Here is a 19,326-nt window from a genome sequence, read left to right as displayed (position 1 = left end):
ATCAGACGTGTTTCAAGACAGCTCTTCCAATAATGTCGATCGTCAAAGTCAGTGGGGGGCGGGGGGGTGTACCCTTCGTGCTCGCTCGGCTCAAAGTCAAAGCTCAATCAGTCGGGACTTGACTAATGGTGGCATCAGACGTGTTTCAAGACAGCTCTTCCAATAATGTCGATCGTCAAAGTCATTGGGGGGGGGGAGGGGAGGGGTGTACCCTTCGTGCTCGCTCGGCTGAATGTCAAAGCTCAATCAGTCGGGACTTGACTAATGGTGGAATCAGACGTGTTTCAAGACAGCTCTTCCAATAATGTCGATCGTCAAAGTCATTGGGGTGTGGGGGGGGGGGGGGTGTACCCTTCGTGCTCGCTCGGCTGAATGTCAAAGCTCAATCAGTCGGGACTTGACTAATGGTGGAATCAGACGTGTTTCAAGACAGCTCTTCCAATAATGTCGATCGTCAAAGTCAGTGGGGGGCGGGGGGGTGTACCCTTCGTGCTCGCTCGGCTCAAAGTCAAAGCTCAATCAGTCGGGACTTGACTAATGGTGGCATCAGACGTATTTCAAGACAGCTCTTCCAATAATGTCGATCGTCAAAGTCATTGGGGGGGGGGGGGGGTATACCCTTCGTGCTCGCTCGGCTGAATGTCAAAGCTCAATCAGTCGGGACTTGACTAATGGTGGAATCAGACGTGTTTCAAGACAGCTCTTCCAATAATGTCGATCGTCAAAGTCAGTGGGGGGCGGGGGGATGTACCCTTCGTGCTCGCTCGGCTGAATGTCAAAGCTCAATCAGTCGGGACTTGACTAATGGTGGAATCAGACGTGTTTCAAGAAAGCTCTTAGAAGATGAGATTCAAGGCGAAATTCCAAATGTTTCGATGCAAATCTTAAATGTGTGTTATGGAACTTGGGCACTTCTTGGTGTTGCTTCCACTCTCCTACTGCTGTCTTCTTTTGCTGCTGCTATTGCTACTCCGCTGCTACTTCCGTTTACTTCTTCCTACTACAAATTCCAGAACCAACATCGCATCGAAATGTAAGTCACATGCTCTTGTTTTACCAGTAGTTTTCTCAATTTTTCGAGTACAGTGACCACATACTTGTTACGAATTCTATTGTATATCTAGTTAGGATGTTTTCTTGTCAATAATTCGAGTTTTCCGTTTGCATTCAATTGCCGTTGCCCTTGCTAATACTGCCTGTCATTGTTACTTTCATTACCTTTTTGCCATTGCTATTGCCGTTACTTCTCGAGCAATTAAATTCACGCGTAGTCATCGAAACAGATTAATTTTGAAGAATAATTCGAAACTAATAACCCCATTTTAGCTAGGATTTTCAGGTTCTTTATTTTCAGATTCTTTTTTTTTCAGGTTAATACTATTGTAAGACAAAAATTATTGTGTATATTATCATGTTTATTATTATGTATATGTATTGTTAATTGGTCACTGTACTCGCTGCTATAGTAACAGTAGTTCTTGTTATAGTAGTAGTAGTAGTATTTGGGCAGGCTTTGCCGCCCCAACGATCAGCACAGATGGGCACATCCGCGACTTGCAATAGCGTTGCGAAATAATCTCGCGTTGTTTCGCTTCATTTTCAACAGAGATCAAAATTAGCGTCGCGAATAACCATCGCGATTATCATTAGCAATGAAATTAATTATTCAAAGTATAGCGTCGCGAATGAAATAATCGCGATTTCATTTGATTTGACATGTAAAAAGCGTCAAAGATAGCGTTGCGAATAAATACGCTCGCGTTTCAAGTGAGAAAATTTCGAAGATCATTTAAGTCCACTCGCTTTTGCATCTCTGTTCATTGAATTAGCGTCGCGACGGCATAATCGCGTTGCAATAGTTTACCTTCGACTTTTCAGGCGCCCATGCTGCAGCTGCAACGAAGGGCCTCGCCGCCCCAACAACAGCTCGGATGGGCACATCCGCGATTTGCCATAACGTTGCGAATTGATCACGCGTTGCTATAATTAATTCTGAACAGGAATCATAGCGTTGCGAATAAAATAGACGCGATTTTTCTTGAAATTATCAAGCACAATAGCTTTGAATATAGCGTTACGAACTTAATCGCGTTTCATCTTTGCAATTCTATCGGATTTTTCGAAGTTCACAAACTCGTCCTTTCCAGAAAGTAAAGTTAAATCTTTCGGATTTCTGTTCGATGCATTAGCGTAGCGTCGAAATAATCGCGTTGCCAGTAGTTTCGTTCGTCTTTCCAGGCGCCCATTCCGAAGTTGCAACAATGGACCGAGGTCCCAACGATCAGCTGGGTTGGGCACATCGCGATTTTTCCATCCTAGCGTTGCGAAATGAATGATCGCGTTTTGTCTTCGAATTAGTTTCGAAGTTAGCGTTGCGAGAATAATCGCATTGCAGTAGCTTCGTTCGTCTTTCAGAGCCCATGCCGCAGCTGCAACCCTCCGCAGTGCAGGCATTCGCGATTTTCCTTAGAGTTGCGAGACGAAATTAACAACGCGTTGTGTTGGCGTCGCGAAAAATTGCCAACGCGTTGTGTTGGAGTTGCAAAAATTGCCAACGCGTTGTGTTAGAGTAGCGAAATAAATGCCGCACTGCGAGTAGCCGTTCCAAGGATCGCAGCATCGTCTCGCAATCGTCAACGATTTCCTTTAGAGTTGCGTGAAAACAAATCAAAGTGCACGGGAGTTTTCGCTTTCGGATCTGACGAATTAACATCGGATTAATATTCAGACGAATTAACACGAATTAATATCGACATCTAATTCTCGTGGATTAGCGTCGCGCGAAAAATGAGTCCGCGTTTCTTTGCCACTTTCACTTTGATTTCCTCTCTGGCATCCAAAATCAAATCGTAATTCTTATATTCGCAGACAATATCTTTGCAAAGCAGTGGAAGATCGTCACCACAGGGAGCGAGAATATTTTATTCCTACCTTCGGACTTTTTTAGGCCAGGTCCGAGCACGTGGTGCAAATGCCCGAAAAACCACTGCGGGCAGTAGGAATTCATTTTTGCGATCCGAGAATTTACAAGTCGTAGCAGTTGGCGCAATAGTACTTAACATATGCGAACGAGTGAGTGTGTAGGTGTGTGCTAGCTAGCTGGCGAGCGTGTGTGTTAGTTTATAAGTCGTCGTTGTTAGAAAGGGAGCCATAGCGAATTCCAGCTTCGTTCTGACTTCCTTTCGGGTCTCTAAAGCAGCAACCTCCTCGCGGTGAGACTCGGGCAATCGGTATCATCTTCGGTTCAAAAATTCTTGCGAATTGCAATGAATTTCTGAGTCGAGGATGATACCGAGCAAATAGCTGCAAACTTTGTATTGTAACAAAGTATTTATTGTAAAAGTATGTGAAATTATACTATAAGTCGGGGCTCTGAATAATGTTTCGTTCGAAAATTGTTGAAATTGGTATTCCTCCGATTGGAGGTCCCTCAGGGGCTCGCTTGCGGGTGGGGCCCGCAAGTGAGTACGGGGCGTAGCGTCCCCGAGGTACCCGAGGCGCTTGTAGGTTGTTAGGGTTCTTAATTTAAGTTTCTTAGATTTCGTTGCGTCCATTTTCTCAAAAAATGCACCCGTGTGCTGGTTAGTTTGGCACTCGCGTGCTGGTTAGCTTGGCACTCGTGTGCTGGTCTTAGGTTTCCTAATTCGACTGGTCACCTATTTTGTGTTCACCCTAACTAGAATTCATTTATTTCAGGTTCATTACAGATATTATCATTCGTCGTGGGATGCGTCTTAACTAATAAGTGCGTGCGACTTAGTTATTAAGTGCGTGCGAGTTAGTTAATAAGTGTATGTGAGTTAGTTTAAGATTCTTAACCTCTTGCCGTACTGTAACGGGTCCAGCTTTTAATAAAGATTTCTCTTTAGAATGAATATTATTTTGCTCTTACAACTTTATCTAAATTTCTCTTCTTTTCACCACAATATTTAATTGCTCAAGAAGTGTAGTCTCACAGTAAACTCAAATTTTTTTCTCCTTCTGAGAAATAATTACAATCGAGAAATTTCTAGTCATCATAAATTTAAAGAGAATGGTATGGCAAGGGATTAAGTTCCCTCAGGGGCCCCCGACCCACGGGAGCGCCCGTGGGGGGCACGGGGGGTAGCGTCCCCGAGGTACCCGAGTCGCTAATTTCGCATATGTCCAGTAGTATTGCCTTAGCATTACTTTTTCGCGTCTCGTTTTTGACTCCGCCACAGCAGAAAGCTGTGGTGGCCTTGCTTGCACAAACTCTTGGGTAAGTCCGGACACATCTCGATGTCCGACGAGTGACCATGCGGCATGGTGATTCGAACGCGGACCCTCCTGCTGGGGAGGCTCTCGCTTCGCGTATTCGCAATGTAAGACGTCCTTAGCTCTCTTTTGGGGGCGGGGCGCAGGGCGATCCGACTCATTGTAGGATGATCCAACTTTGGATCATTATTCCTCATGTGAAAACGGCGAGCATCGAGATCTGCGAGGCTCCTGATTTGTGCGAGCATTGTACGCGTCGCGTCACCCTCGAGTCAGTGCCTTCTGTACTGACACGCCTTTGTTTCTTAGTTTCGAAGAATCAGAACCTTCTGCTCTGATTCATTTCGGTCCCCGTGGATCAGAGACTTCTTCTTTGATCCACTTGGTCCGCAATAGTACTTAACATATGCGAAGGAGTGAGTGTGTAGGTGTGTGCTAGCTAGCTGGCGAGCGTGTGTGTTAGTTTATAAGTCGTCGTTGTTAGAAAGGGAGCCATAGCGAATTCCAGCTTCGTTCTGACTTCCTTTCGGGTCTCTAAAGCAGCAACCTCCTCGCGGTGAGACTCGGGCAATCGGTATCATCCTCGGTTCAAAAATTCTTGCGAATTGCAATGAATTTCTGAGTCGAGGATGATACCGAGCAAATAGCTGCAAATTTTATATTGTAAAATAGTGTGCATTGTAAAAGTACGTGGATTTATACTTCAAGTTAGGGCTCGAAATAATGTTTCGTTCGTAAATTGTTGAAATTGGTGTTCCTCCGATCGGAGGTCCCTCAGGGGCTCGCTTGCGGGAGGGGCCTGCAAGCGAGTACGGGGGGTAGCGTCCCCGGGGAACCCGAGCCGCTTGTAGGTTGTTAGGGTTTTTAATTTAAGTTTGTTAGATTTCGTTTCCTTCATTTTCTCAAAACATGCACTCGTGTGCTAGTTTGTGTGGCACTCGTGTGCTGGTTAATGTGGCACTCGTGTGCTGGTTAGTGTGGCACTCGTGTGCTGGTCAGTGTGGCACTCGTGTGCTGGTTAGTGTGGCACTCGTGTGCTGGTCAGTGTGGCACTCTTGTGCGAGTTAGCTTGGCACTCGTGTGCTGGTCTTAGGTTTCCTAATTTGACTTGTCACCTATTTTGTGTATTCATGCTAACTAGAATTCAATCTTTTCAGGTTCATTACAGATATTATCATCCGCCGTGGGATTTTCATCCGCCGTGGGATTATCATCCGCCGAGGGATTCGTCTTAGTTATTAAGTGCGTGCGAGTTAGTTGATATGTGTGTGTGTGGCTTAGTTTAAGATTCTTAACTTCTTGCCGTACTTTAACGGGTCTAGCTTTGAACAAAGATTTATCTTAAGAATGAACATTATTTAATTCTCTCTTTTTATTCTTTTTTGCTCGTTCAAGGAAGTGTAATCTCACAATAAAATAAAATTTTCTTCTCCTTCTGAGAAATAATTACAGCCGGGAAATTTCTAGTCATCAAAAATTTAAAGAGAATGGTACGGCAAGGGGTTAAGATTGCTAAGGGGCCTCCGACCGACGGGAGCGCCCGTGGGGGGCACGGGGGGTAGCGTCCCCGAGATACCCGAGTCGCTAACTTCGCATATGTCCAGTATTATTGCCTTACTTTTACTTTTTCGCGTTTCGTTTTTGACTCCGCCACAGCAGAAAGCTGTGGTGGCCTTGCTTGCGCAAACTCTTGGGTAAGTCCGGACACATCTCGATGTTCGACGAGTGACCATGCGGCGTAGTGATTCGAACGCGGATCCTCCTTCTGGGAGGGCTCTCTCCTGGTCGCTGTTCGGCCAGTAATCCGTCCTTAGCTCTCTTTTGGGGGCGGGGCGTTGGGTGAGAAATGGTCACACAGGTTTACCTGTGTAGTCTCCCACCTAGTGCCGATTCAGACGGGTAAGGCGGCCTAACTTAGTTTTAGGTCGCAGGGCGAGAAATGGCCACTCACTCCCAATGTGGGAGGATACAACTTTGGATCATCACTCCTCATGTGATCACGCCGGTCATCGCGATTTGCGAGGCACCGAACTTGTGCGAGCATTGTACGCGTCGCGTCACCCTCGACACAGTGCCTTCTGCACTGACTCGCAGTTGTTTCTCACTTTGAAAGAATCACTGCCTTCTGCACTGATTCATTTTGGTCCCCATGGATCGGAGACTTCTTCTTTGATCCACTTTGGTCCGCGATAGTACTTGACATATGCGAACGAGTGAGTGTGTGGGAATGTGTGATAGCTAGCTAGCGAGCGTATTAGTTTATAAGTCGTCGTTGTTAGAAAGGGAGTCATAGCGAATTCCGGCTTCGTTCTGACTCCCTTTCGGGTCTCTAAAGCAGCAACCTCCTCGCGGTGAGACCCGGGCAATCGGTATCATCCTCGGTTTAGGAAATATTGAGAATTACAATGAATTTCTAGATCGAGGATGATACCGAGCAAATAGCTGCAAACTTTGTATTGTAACAAGTATGTATTGTAAAAGTGTGTGAATTTATACTATAAGTCGGGGCTCTGAATAATGTTTCGTTCGAAAATTGTTGAAATTGGTATTCCTCCGATTGGAGGTCCCTCAGGGGCTCGCTTGCGGGTGGGGCCCGCAAGTGAGTACGGGGTGTAGCGTCCCCGAGGTACCCGAGGCGCTTGTAGGTTGTTAGGGTTCTTAATTTAAGTTTGTTAAACTTTGTTTCATCCATTCTCTCAAAAATTGCACTCGTGTGCGGGTTAGTTTGGCACTCGTGTGCTGGTCTTAGGTTTCCTAATTTGACTTGTCACCTATTTTGTATTCGTACTAACTAGAATTCAATCTTTTCAGATTCATTACAGATATTATCATCCGCCGTGGGATTTTCATCCGCCGTGGGATTTTCATCCGCCGTGGGATTCGTCTTAGTTATTAAGTGCGTGCAAGTTAGTTGATATGTGTGTGTGTGTGGCTTAGTTTAATATTCTTAACCTCTTGCCGTACTTTAACGGGTCTAGCTTTTACTAAAGATTTTTCTTAAGAATGAACATTATTTTATTCTTCCAATTTCGTCTAAACTTCTCTTCTTTTCACTACAATATTTACTTGTTCAATGAAATGTAGTCTCACAGTAATTAGACATTTTCTTCTCCTTCTGAGAAATAATTATAATCGGTATATTTCTAGTCATTATAAATTTAAAAAAAATGGTGCGGCAAGGGGTTAAGTTCCCTCAGGGGCCCCCGACCCACGGGAGCGCCCGTGGGGGGCACGGGGGGTAGCGTCCCCGAGGTACCCGATTCGCTAATTTCGCATATGTCGAGTAGTATTGCCTTAGCATTACTTTTTCGCGTCTCGTTTTTGACTCCGCCACAGCAGAAAGCTGTGGTGGCCTTGCTTGCGCAAACTCTTGGGTAAGTCCGGACACGTCTCGTTGTTCGACGAGTGACCATGCGGCATGGTGATTCGAACGCGGACCCTCCTGCTGGGGAGGCTCTCGCTTCGCGTATTCGCAATGTAAGACGTCCTTAGCTCTCTTTTGGGGGCGGGGCGCAGGGCGATCCGACTCATTGTAGGATGATCCAACTTTGGATCATTATTCCTCATGTGAAAACGGCGAGCATCGAGATCTGCGAGGCTCCTGATTTGTGCGAGCATTGTACGCGTCGCGTCACCCTCGAGTCAGTGCCTTCTGTACTGACACGCCTTTGTTGTTTAGTTTCGAAGAATCAGAGCCTTCTGCTCTGATTCATTTCGGTCCCCGTGGATCAGAGACTTTTTCTTTGATCCACTTTGGTCCGCAATAGTACTTGGCATATGCGGATGAGTGCGTGTGTGGGAGTATGTGATAGCTAGCTAGCGAGCGAGTGTATTAGTTTATAAGTCGTCGTTGTAAGAAAGGAAGTCATAGCGAATTCCGGCTTCGTTCTGACTCCCTTTCGGGTCTCTAAAGCAGCAACCTCCTCGCGGTGAGACCCGGGCAATCGGTATCATCCTCGGTTCAAGAAATATTGAGAATTGCAATGAATTTCTGGATCGAGGATGATACCGAGCAAATAGCTGCAAACTTTGTATTGTAACGAAGTTTGTATTGTAAAAGTGTGTGAGTTTATATTATAAGTCAGAGCACTGAAGAATGTTTCGTTCGAAAAGTGTTGAAATTGTAATTCCTCCGATCGGTGGTCCCTCAGGGGCTCGCTTGCGGGAGGGGCCCGTGGGCGAGTACGGGGTGTAGCGTCCCCGAGGTACCCGAGGCGCTTGTAGGTTGCTAAGTTTCTTAATTTATGTTTGCTGAATTTCGTTTTCTCCATATTCACAAAATTTGCACTCGTGTGCGGGTTAGTTTGGCACTCGTGTGCTGGTTAGTGTGGCACTCGTGTGCTGGTTAGCTTGGCACTCGTGTGCGGGTTAGCTTGGCACCCCTGTGCTGGTCTTAGGTTTTCTATTTTGACTTGAATTCAGACTAACTTTAATTCAATCTTTTCAGGTTTATTACAGATATTATCATCCGCCGTGGGATTATCATCCGCCGTGGGATTTTCATCCGCCGTGGGATTTTCTTCCGCCGTGGGATTATCATCCGTCGTGGGATACGTCTTAACTAATAAGTGCGTGCGACTTAGTTATTAAGTGCGTGCGAGTTAGTTAATAAGTGTATGTGAGTTAGTTTAAGATTCTTAACCTCTTGCCGTACTGTAACGGGTCCAGCTTTTAATAAAGATTTCTCTTTAGAATGAATATTATTTTGCTCTTACAACTTTATCTAAATTTCTCTTCTTTTCACCACAATATTTAATTGCTCAAGAAGTGTAGTGTCACAGTAAACTCAAATTTTTTTCTCCTTCTGAGAAATAATTACAATCGAGAAATTTCTAGTCATCATAAATTTAAAGAGAATGGTATGGCAAGGGGTTAAGTTCCCTCAGGGGCCCCCGACCCACGGGAGCGTCCGTGGGGGTCACGGGGGGTAGCGTCCCCGAGGTACCCGAGTCGCTAATTTCGCATATGTCCAGTAGTATTGCCTTAGCATTACTTTTTCGCGTCTCGTTTTTGACTCCGCCACAGCAGAAAGCTGTGGTGGCCTTGCTTGCACAAACTCTTGGGTAAGTCCGGACACATCTCGATGTCCGACGAGTGACCATGCGGCATGGTGATTCGAACGCGGACCCTCCTGCTGGGGAGGCTCTCGCTTCGCGTATTCGCAATGTAAGACGTCCTTAGCTCTCTTTTGGGGGCGGGGCGCAGGGCGATCCGACTCATTGTAGGATGATCCAACTTTGGATCATTATTCCTCATGTGAAAACGGCGAGCATCGAGATCTGCGAGGCTCCTGATTTGTGCGAGCATTGTACGCGTCGTGTCACCCTCGAGTCAGTGCCTTCTGTACTGACACGCCTTTGTTTCTTAGTTTCGAAGAATCAGAGCCTTCTGCTGTGATTCATTTCGGTCCCCGTGGATCAGAGACTTTTTCTTTGATCCACTTGGTCCGCAATAGTACTTAACATATGCGAACGAGTGAGTGTGTGGGTGTGTGCTAGCTAGCTGGCGAGCGTGTGTGTTAGTTTATAAGTCGTCGTTGTTAGAAAGGGAGCCATAGCGAATTCCGGCTTCGTTCTGACTCCCTTTCGGGTCTCTAAAGCAGCAACCTCCTCGCGGTGAGACCCGGGCAATCGGTATCATCCTCGGTTCAGAAAGTCTTGCGAATTGCAATGAATTTCTGGGTCGAGGATGATACCGAGCAAATAGCTGCAAACTTTATATTGTAAAATAGTGTGTATTGTAAAAGTGTGTGAATAAATTGGAGCTCTAAATAATGTTTCGTTGGAAAATATTGATATTGGTATTCCTCCGATTGAAGGTCCCTCAGGGGCTCGCTCATGGGAGGGGCCCGTGGGCGAGTACGGGGGGTAGCGTCCCCGAGGAACCCGAGCCGCTTGTAGGTTGTTAGGGTTTTTAATTTAAGTTTGTTAGATTTCATTTCCTTCATTCTCTCAGAAAATGCACTCGTGTGCGGGTTAGCTTGGCACTCGTGTGCTGGTTATATATAAGTAAAATACTGTGTATTGTAAAAGTGTGTGGATTTATACTTTATGTCAGGGCTCGGAATAAGATTTCGTCCAAAAATTGTTGAGATTACTATTCCCTCTATCGGAGGTTCCATAGGGGCTTGCTCACGGGAGGGGGATTCATAAACCAGAAAGTATTACGTATCTAAAATATAGTTTACGGGTTTTCGCGTGAGCGCGCGAAAATTTTAATGATTGTATAAATCGTCATCGTTTCAAGCGTTCTCAAATACGCCGGACTGTGTAGTCGAGAATTCTACAGGACGAAAAGTACAAGTCGAACATCTCACAGAGTGTTTCAAATAAAGCACCAGGCGAACAGTGATCGCAAAGCGAAACAAGCTGCCCTGGCCATCGGTGCGACTTGTTTCGCTTGCGGGTGTTTGATATCGTGCTCTCTTGCTCGCTCACCACTTTCTCTCTTTGCCTAAATCTGTGAGAGCCGCACTACATATTTAGCTGTGAAGCGTCAACCAATCAGAGAAAAGCAGTTTCTGTACCTACCCCCATATTTTTGAACGCTTTGTCCCCAACATTGCTCAATATGCAGAGGCACTACTCTACTTTGAAATGTGCTGCAAAATGGCGGTGGGGTGCCCGAGTATGTTGGCGACACTGCCATTGGTAATTGCGATTGGAACAATTGGCATCATCCAATCCCATTTGTGAGATCTCCCCTCCAATTAGTCTCCAAAAATGCTCTATACCGAGAAAGTTAATTCCGTGACATGAAATTCCAAACCTGTAGCACAGAGTCAAAATTGTTGCTGGAATCTATGGAACTATACATGAAGTAATCCGTAATCCGTACAAATTACCAACGCGTGCGTGCTGGAAATTAGTTCCAAAATATGTCGCATGTTGCCTCTGTAGGGTGCTCTGTATTGTACATACAATTTCAAACATAATCCTATCTTTAAAATAGTATCCTATGACCGACGCTTGCGCTCTGCTGTCCTTTCTGTGAAAGCACAGACAGTTCTTTCACACGTAAACCTGTGATTTGGAGTATTGTGTACTTTCAAAGCAGTATCTTGGAATATTTATATTTTGTATGAAATACGTTTCAAACATTAAGTATTAAAGTGAATTTTCATAGCAACGGTTATTAATAGCTGTTTGCAGCAAGAAATATTGAAATAGTTTCATTGGTATCGCTGCTTCATGTTCCATTATGAGTGACTATTCAGCGGTTGCTCCGCCTCAAAATTTCAGCCAGAGCTCCGCGTTTGCGGCGGCTTTGCAACGTGCAAAACAAGTAAGTTAATATGTAAAAGTATTCTAATAATAATCTTCTGTGAGCCAAAAATGCTTAAGTAGTCTATATAGTACTTTTCGTCTAGGTAAAACCGTACATTGACTTAGATTGTTATAACTTTATGTTGATAGAATTAATTACTTTGGAGTAATTAATTTAGCCTTTAATATTCAGTTAATCCCCTTATCAAAATTACGTTGCAAACAAATTTTTTAAAACTTTTAGGTGTAAAAAGTCTATTGTTATTGTTTCCTTTATATTATCTGAACTAGAGTGTTTATATCGTTATTGTTTATACAGCTTATGTACACTTTGATTGTTGAAATTGTATTACTTGAATATTTGATTTTTAGTATAGCTGGCTAATGATTAGGCTATGAATTGATGTACAAATCTATAATTTTGTAAATTAATTAATAAATGTGAAGGTATGATCAAGTTTTCCTAAATTACAAATAGTATGAAAACTCATATTAAATCATACTGAAATTTTAATTTCAATGAATCCGATATATATTTATTTATATTGCAAATGCACAACTATTTATAATTTAGCAGTAACTATGAACTTCTTGATATTTAAAATATGTTTTTTTCATTTTCAGATAGCTGCGAAGATTAACCCAGCTAGTGCCCAAAATAATCAGGATGCAAAATTAAAACGTCCTCTCGAAGATGGTTCAGGTAAAGAAAGTTTCTTTGTGTTCCTAATAATTCCTTTTTACATGTATTACACAATGACCTATTACAAAAATAACAATATTACAACTGTTATTGTAGTACACATATTGAACACAATATCATTAATTACATTGTATTTTCAGAACCAGAAGCTAAGAAAATGGCATCGTTAGTAGCCGACCCACTAATAGGACTTCGTGGTCCACCAGGAAGTAATTCTTTAGGAGATTCGAGCAATCAGAGTGGTAGAACAGGTCAAGCAGGATCATCAGGGCCAATGGGAAATGTAGGAGGTATTTGTAATGAAGATATCAGAGTTCCTGATAAAATGGTTGGTCTAAGTAAGTAAAAAAAATGACATATGCTTATTTTGCATAGATTTCTATAATCAAACATAAGGTTATCTATTAATGTTATTCTACATAAGGAAAACTTATATATATATCATGTTATACTATGTTTAGAACAGTTTGGTAGTAATTCTAATTATTAAGCCAATATCGCTCACAATTTTGTACATTAACAATTAATAATGATATGTTTGCAGTAATTGGAAGAGGTGGAGAACAAATAACAAGATTACAAAGTGAAACAGGATGTAAAATACAGATGGCACCTGAAAGTGGTGGGCTACCTGAACGTGTTTGCACATTAACTGGCTCAAGAGAAGCTGTCAAGTAACTTGTTTTTTCCTTCTTATTTTGTTTATATTAACTACTTTGTGTGCAATACATTTTTTACTTTAAACTATTACTTAGAAGACAGGATTATTTTCTGGTGCTACAGCAAGTAGCATTTATTGATTATATTAGATAAAGCAAAATATATATGTATTTGTATATCTTACATTTGTACATATACCCATGTGCCTTGTTCATATGTGTATATACATGTATTGATATATGTGTATACATACAGAATGATATGTACGTACATATAAATATGTATTTATACTAGTGTATGTACATATTTTCCAGTGAACACATATATAAGAATATTTTTTTCCTTATATTTGCTTAAATGACAAATTCTCTATCTACTTCTACTGGTAAATTTCCTAGAAACACCTGAAAGAATCAACTATTTATTTTAACAATATGGTTTTTAAAATCCCATTTCTATATTAATATAAGATTACACTGTTTCATATTCATAAAATGTATCTATTAGAAAATGTGTTTCAAGTACAAAATAGTTTCTGTATATCTAGTATACCTCATATGCTATCACTTCATGTTAACATCCATTTCCCCAATGTAGGTTATATGCTTTCGCATATTAAAATTGTCAAATGTTTTACAGAATCTTTATTTAGCTCCTGGATGTGAATAGCGGGCTCATACTTGACTTTATATATGCTTCTGAACATTTTATCATTGAAAACTCATCGATAAGTTGTGGCTTTTAATTTCATAATTTTGTACTTACTAATAGTTTTTTGCTTTCAATAGGATGTGGAGAAAGAAGGAAGAAAGGAGGATAGGATATGCATGGGAACGAGTTATTCGCAACAGGAAGAAAATTGAATTTTTTATTTATTTAAATCTGCTTATAATTAAGCCTATGACATTTTAACATGAAATTTAATTTTATTATACACTTAAGGAAAAACTCCTTGTTGAAGAAAAAATAATGTGATATTTATGAGTTATTAATGTTTTGGCACACTGTAGACATCTCATTATGTGTTGCAAACAAATTACATTACATTATTATATATTAATAGATTATATTTGTATTAAAAGAAATTATTCATTGTTATACAATATTGCACAAGTAAATTGTATATGTTTCAGTCGAGCTAAAGAATTGGTACTGTCAATTGTCAATCAAAGAAGTAGAACCGAAGGAATTGGCGACATGAATATGAGTGGAAGTGGTAGTGGAATGATGGGACATCCAGGATTCGTTGAAATAATGATCCCTGGACCTAAAGTTGGTTTAATTATTGGAAAAGGAGGTGAAACGATAAAACAGCTTCAAGAAAAATCGGGAGCAAAAATGGTGGTTATACAGGAAGGTCCATCTCAGGAACAAGAAAAGCCTTTAAGGTAATAATAATCAGAATTTACATTTTATTATCTATTAATTGACATCATAAGTTATTTTGTAAATATACGAATCTGAAAAAGAAGAAATGTTATCTGCATTTTTCTTTATACAGGATAACTGGAGATCCACAAAAAGTGGAATATGCCAAACAATTAGTATATGAATTAATAGCTGAAAAAGAAATGCAAATGTTTCATAGAGGTGCAAGAGGTAGTGAGAGAAGCGGAAATTATTCGAATGAAAGCAGTTTTAATCATGGTTCTGGAACTACTGATGGAGTGGAGGTATAATACTCTTTTCATAGATATACAATGTACCAATAATATTTATACAGAAAAATATTTTAATTAAATTTTATTTATATGTAGGTACTTGTTCCAAGAGCAGCAGTTGGTGTCGTTATTGGTAAAGGTGGAGATATGATAAAGAAAATACAAGCAGAAACTGGTGCAAGAGTCCAATTTCAACAAGGGAGAGAGGATGGTCCTGGAGATAGAAAATGTATACTGTCTGGGAAACATCAGGCTGTAGAACAAGTTCGTCAACGCATTCAAGAACTTATTGATAGCGTAATGGTAAGTTTTATTTTATTAATTATCCAGAAAACACATGTTTCGTCTCACTAGTTCGGTTATTTTATTTACACAAAGGGCGATACTATTTTATCTTCGATTAATAATTGATATTATCGCCAGAGAAGAGATGATGGTAGAGGTAACATGAGTGCAAGAAGTGGTCCACGGGGCAATGGATTTGGTGGTAACCGCAATCCAAATGAATATGGCGGATGGGATAGGCGCCAAGGAGGACCTATGCAAGATAAAATAGAAACAACATTTACCGTCCCATCGTCAAAATGTGGAATTATTATTGGGAAAGGTAAAATTATATGAAAATATAAAAACGATTTTAATCATGACACAAATATATAACTAGTTATTCTGATTATTCTAGGTGGAGAAACTATCAAACAAATAAATCAACAAACTGGGGCACATTGTGAATTAGATAGAAGAAATCAAAGTAATGAAAACGAGAAAATTTTCATAATTCGTGGTAATCCTGAACAAGTGGAACACGCAAAACGAATATTCAGTGAAAAATTGGGCATGGTAATTATGTGATACTTTAACAATTTAACAAGTGAACATGACAAAAGCACTATATATTATGTTTGTTACTAATTATGTGTATATTAATATAAAGGCTCCAGCTAATACATCGTTTACCGGTACACAAGGTGCAATCGGATATAATCCAACATGGAATGCTGGAACAGCATATCAAGCATGGCCAAATCAACCTCAAACTGCACACACAAGTACATTTATCTTTATTTTACATGAAAAAGTTCAAAGTATTTAAATTAAAATATATAATTCTTTTGTTATAGGTTCAGGTAATCAAGCTCCTGTTCAAGTAAATCCACAAACAGGGCAGCCAGATTATAGTGCACAATGGGCAGAGTATTACAGATCATTAGGTATGCATACAGAAGCAGATATGATAGAGCAGCAAGCAAAACAAGGAAAACAAGACCATAATCCACAGTCAGGTGAAATATTGTGATTTTATCAGTATTTACGAAACCTGAGGATATTTTATAAGTATTTTTGTATAGGGAATGCACAAAATCAAGCTAATGCGTCGGCAGCGGGAAATACTGGGCCAGCTCCACAGCCACAACAGGCACAACCGCAACAGCAACAAACGGGAGCTACTCAAAACGGAGGCCAAGCAGATTATAGTGCACAATGGGCGGAATACTATAGAAGTATTGGTAAAATAACAGAAGCAGAAACTATAGAAGCTCAAATAAAAGCAGGAAAGGTATGTTTAAAACCAGAAACAATAAAATTAAATTAGAGAATGTATTATAAGAAGATAAAGTAACGTGTTTAATTTTTTAGTTGGGAATGCAAAACAATCAAATGGCTCAACAACAAATTCAACAGAACATGCAAGGACAATCTGGTCGAGCAGGTGCAGCACCTAATGCTTTTCCACAAGCTTATGGCAATTATCCGACAATAAATCCTGGTTCAACTCCGGCGAGTTACTATGCAGCAGCAGGGGCTGGATCTAATACACAACCACAGGCTGGTCAGCAAAATCCGTCTTTCCCAACAGGCTATCAAAACTACCCGTATTCACAAACGAATGCAGAAAGTTAAACTTTCGCCGAGGAAAACAAAGTTGTAAGTATTCTCTTGTAGTCAGTACCAATATTACACACAATCAAGAAATTGTGTGATACAAAAGTTTTCTTTTATTATAAAAGGGTTGATCATCAAGATATTTATAATGTCACTGAAGCATTAACGATATTATTATAACGTATAAACTCACAAATCTGAAAGTAGTATTAAATACATCTTATATTATCATACAATTTCTTTTAACATTTGCTTTTATATTAAGTCAATGTAAAATTGAGTGCACTAAAACATGTACTTTTGAAATACTTTGAGATATCTTTTAAAAAACGTTTATCACATTATAAATAAATGTTTCAAAGCATTTGTTTCGTGTATGAAACACTAACGAAATTCAAATGCAAAGTTTTTAAATTAAACTTAATACACGTTACATAATTTTCAAATTTCTCATGACCTGTAATTATTATTTTTATAGTACGAAATCAAATTGTAAGTTACCAAACTTTGTAGTTGAAATTCTTGTTGATGTGATTATTATACATAAAACGAAAACATATTTAATTGTATGTCGTGAAGACTATGCATATGCAATTATTATTATTATTATTATTATTATTGTTGTTGTTGTTGTAATTGTCATTATCATCATCACCATTATCATCACCACTATTATTACCATTATTATAGTATTCCTTATAAATAAATAATGCTGTATTAACTTAAAACCAAATGAAATAGAATTTATCGTGATATTTATATACATACATACATGCATACACGTACAATATTTATTCATTAACACGTTCAACTTATAGCCTATTTACATCCTGTTCACATTCATAAAAATCGTCTATTTATGTCTGATAATTTTCTTCTCTAAATGATGCACATTGCATCTCAAAAATACAACTTATGATTATTATCCTTTACAGAGGATTGAAAACGTGTTAATTATTTAATTCATCATACACTACTATATTGAATCACTTATATTTATATTGGCTTGATATTCATTGTTCATTATGAAAATCAATGGTGTAAGAGGAAGGGAGTATTATATGCGCGCTGATAACTGTTGATACTTTCAGGGAGTTGTATGTCCATGAAATTGATAAATTCGCAATTTATTGCTATTTTGTCTGGTTACTAAAATAATATATTTTACACCTTTGAAAATATATTCATATCTGCGTATGATTCATATCTTTTATTATAATTGTTTGTTTATTTCAGATAGTTTTCAGATAGTTTCCCATCGGGATGCGGTTAATGCCTGCTGTAACTTCATATACTGTTTACAATAAATTACGATAGTTGATCGCTTCGCAAAAACCATACACTTTAAAGAATGACATTAGAACCGACTATGTTCTATTTATACTATAATATTTTGTGTTTTTTTTTACACAAAGATATATACATATTGTAGGATACTCATGGTTTACTTTTAAGTAATAAGAAACGCCAGAAGTTTAACATTAGTATCGGCATGGTGTCTACTTGTGTTTTACTTATATACCATTGTATGTATTTTTGTTCCATAACACCTGATTGTAATATAAATTAAAACTGGCAGGTGAAGCGGCAGGTCAGAAACAGGAACGAGGATTCGACAACAATATCCATATTATTATGCTTCCCATTTATCATTAAAGATACTAAAATTTATCGTTAAAATGTATTAATAAGAGAAACATTTAGATACTTATTTCAATATGTCATTATTTATGTTTCACTGTCTCATTCATGAAACATTTCCCTTCAGTAAATTACAAAACATGGGTAGTGTAAATAGCTGTAATGACAGCTAAAATACCTTTCTATCGTCTATGAATTATTTTACATATTATGTATGCAAGAAAATATGATACACATATGATGGTCTACGTACACTATATATACTATTATAACAATACTAAATACAATTTTACCTTGGTTCCTTTGCATTTTTTTTATCAAGTACCACACTATTTTTAGATTTTTGGAGCTGCCAGTTGTAGGAATGTGTATACCCGTGCTTCGATAAATTTCATCAAGGGGATCTACCATTTAAAACTTTTTATTCAGCAATCTGTCTGTTTATATTCAAAGGAATCAGGACCTGCAAAACTGGAGAGTGATGGATGGCATATCAGATCACTGTCTGTTTACATAATTTGTATAATCGTATATATTGTTTATTATTAAATGATTATTCACGTGAATCTAATAATTATAGTAGATAATTATCGACAATTTTTACTAGTCATGTAAACTACTGACTTCCAAATTATCTGATTTAAAAAACATTGACGATTGTACATCTCTTATATTTCAATTACATGTTTATGAGTTAAAACTGAATGTTTCAAAAAGAAAGATCTCAAGAATTATTTCTAATAACTAGCAGATTGTTAAAATATTTGACCTCGCTGACTTTTATTGTATTTACACTTGAAGTGTTAAAGAAAAACACATTTACAAGAGTAATGCATATTTTATGTTATTTATGCGCAATAGAAACAACAAACCTGAGTACGTACGAAAATGCACAGTGAAAGTAAAAGTGTACATCTTTTTACTTTTCCTTATTTTTTTGGAATATAAATATATTGAATATATTTTAGCAGAGTAAAATAAACTATTATTTAATATTTATGTCTTTTTGTAATCATTGTTTCGTATGTTTAAACAATGACTTTATAATTTGTACTTTTATTTCAATAAAGAAAAAAGTTTACATTTCTTTCAAAGGTAAACAGCATTATATATGTATAAACACATACATATTGAATAATATAACATTAAATAGAAATTTTGTATTCACAAAACAATAGATTTATTCAAATTCTAATAACTTTATTTAGATCCGAACACATTCAACTTTCAGGATAAAAATATTAATACAATTTATAGTATATAATTACTCTATTTA

At 39.0% G+C, this 19,326-nt stretch overlaps 1 protein-coding gene across 3 annotated transcripts; it reads left to right on the top strand.

Annotated features, from left to right (window-relative positions):
* The first annotated feature begins 11,219 nt into the window (after positions 1–11,219).
* Positions 11,220–19,150, top strand: Psi (P-element somatic inhibitor). 3 transcript variants are annotated; one of them, XM_076520024.1, is made up of 14 exons: positions 11,220–11,520; positions 12,126–12,204; positions 12,345–12,542; positions 12,749–12,878; positions 13,998–14,252; positions 14,366–14,537; positions 14,622–14,828; positions 14,949–15,132; positions 15,208–15,365; positions 15,460–15,574; positions 15,647–15,808; positions 15,875–16,083; positions 16,164–16,451; positions 18,390–19,150. In XM_076520024.1, the coding sequence occupies exons 1-13, from the start codon at positions 11,437–11,439 to the stop codon at positions 16,425–16,427; spliced, it is 2,217 nt and encodes a 738-aa protein (XP_076376139.1). In that variant the 5' UTR covers positions 11,220–11,436; the 3' UTR covers positions 16,428–16,451; positions 18,390–19,150. The 3 variants fall into 3 exon arrangements, with proteins under 3 accessions (XP_076376139.1, XP_076376138.1, XP_076376137.1); XM_076520023.1 differs by lacking the exon at positions 18,390–19,150 and adding an exon at positions 17,650–18,351; XM_076520022.1 differs by lacking the exon at positions 18,390–19,150 and adding an exon at positions 17,646–18,351.
* Positions 19,151–19,326: the final 176 nt, after the last annotated feature.

This window comes from Megalopta genalis, chromosome 3 (genome assembly GCF_051020955.1).
Source record: "Megalopta genalis isolate 19385.01 chromosome 3, iyMegGena1_principal, whole genome shotgun sequence".
NCBI lineage: Eukaryota > Metazoa > Arthropoda > Insecta > Hymenoptera > Halictidae > Megalopta > Megalopta genalis.
Note: the sequence above shows the minus strand (reverse complement) of the source record. Positions and strands in the feature narration are given on the sequence as shown.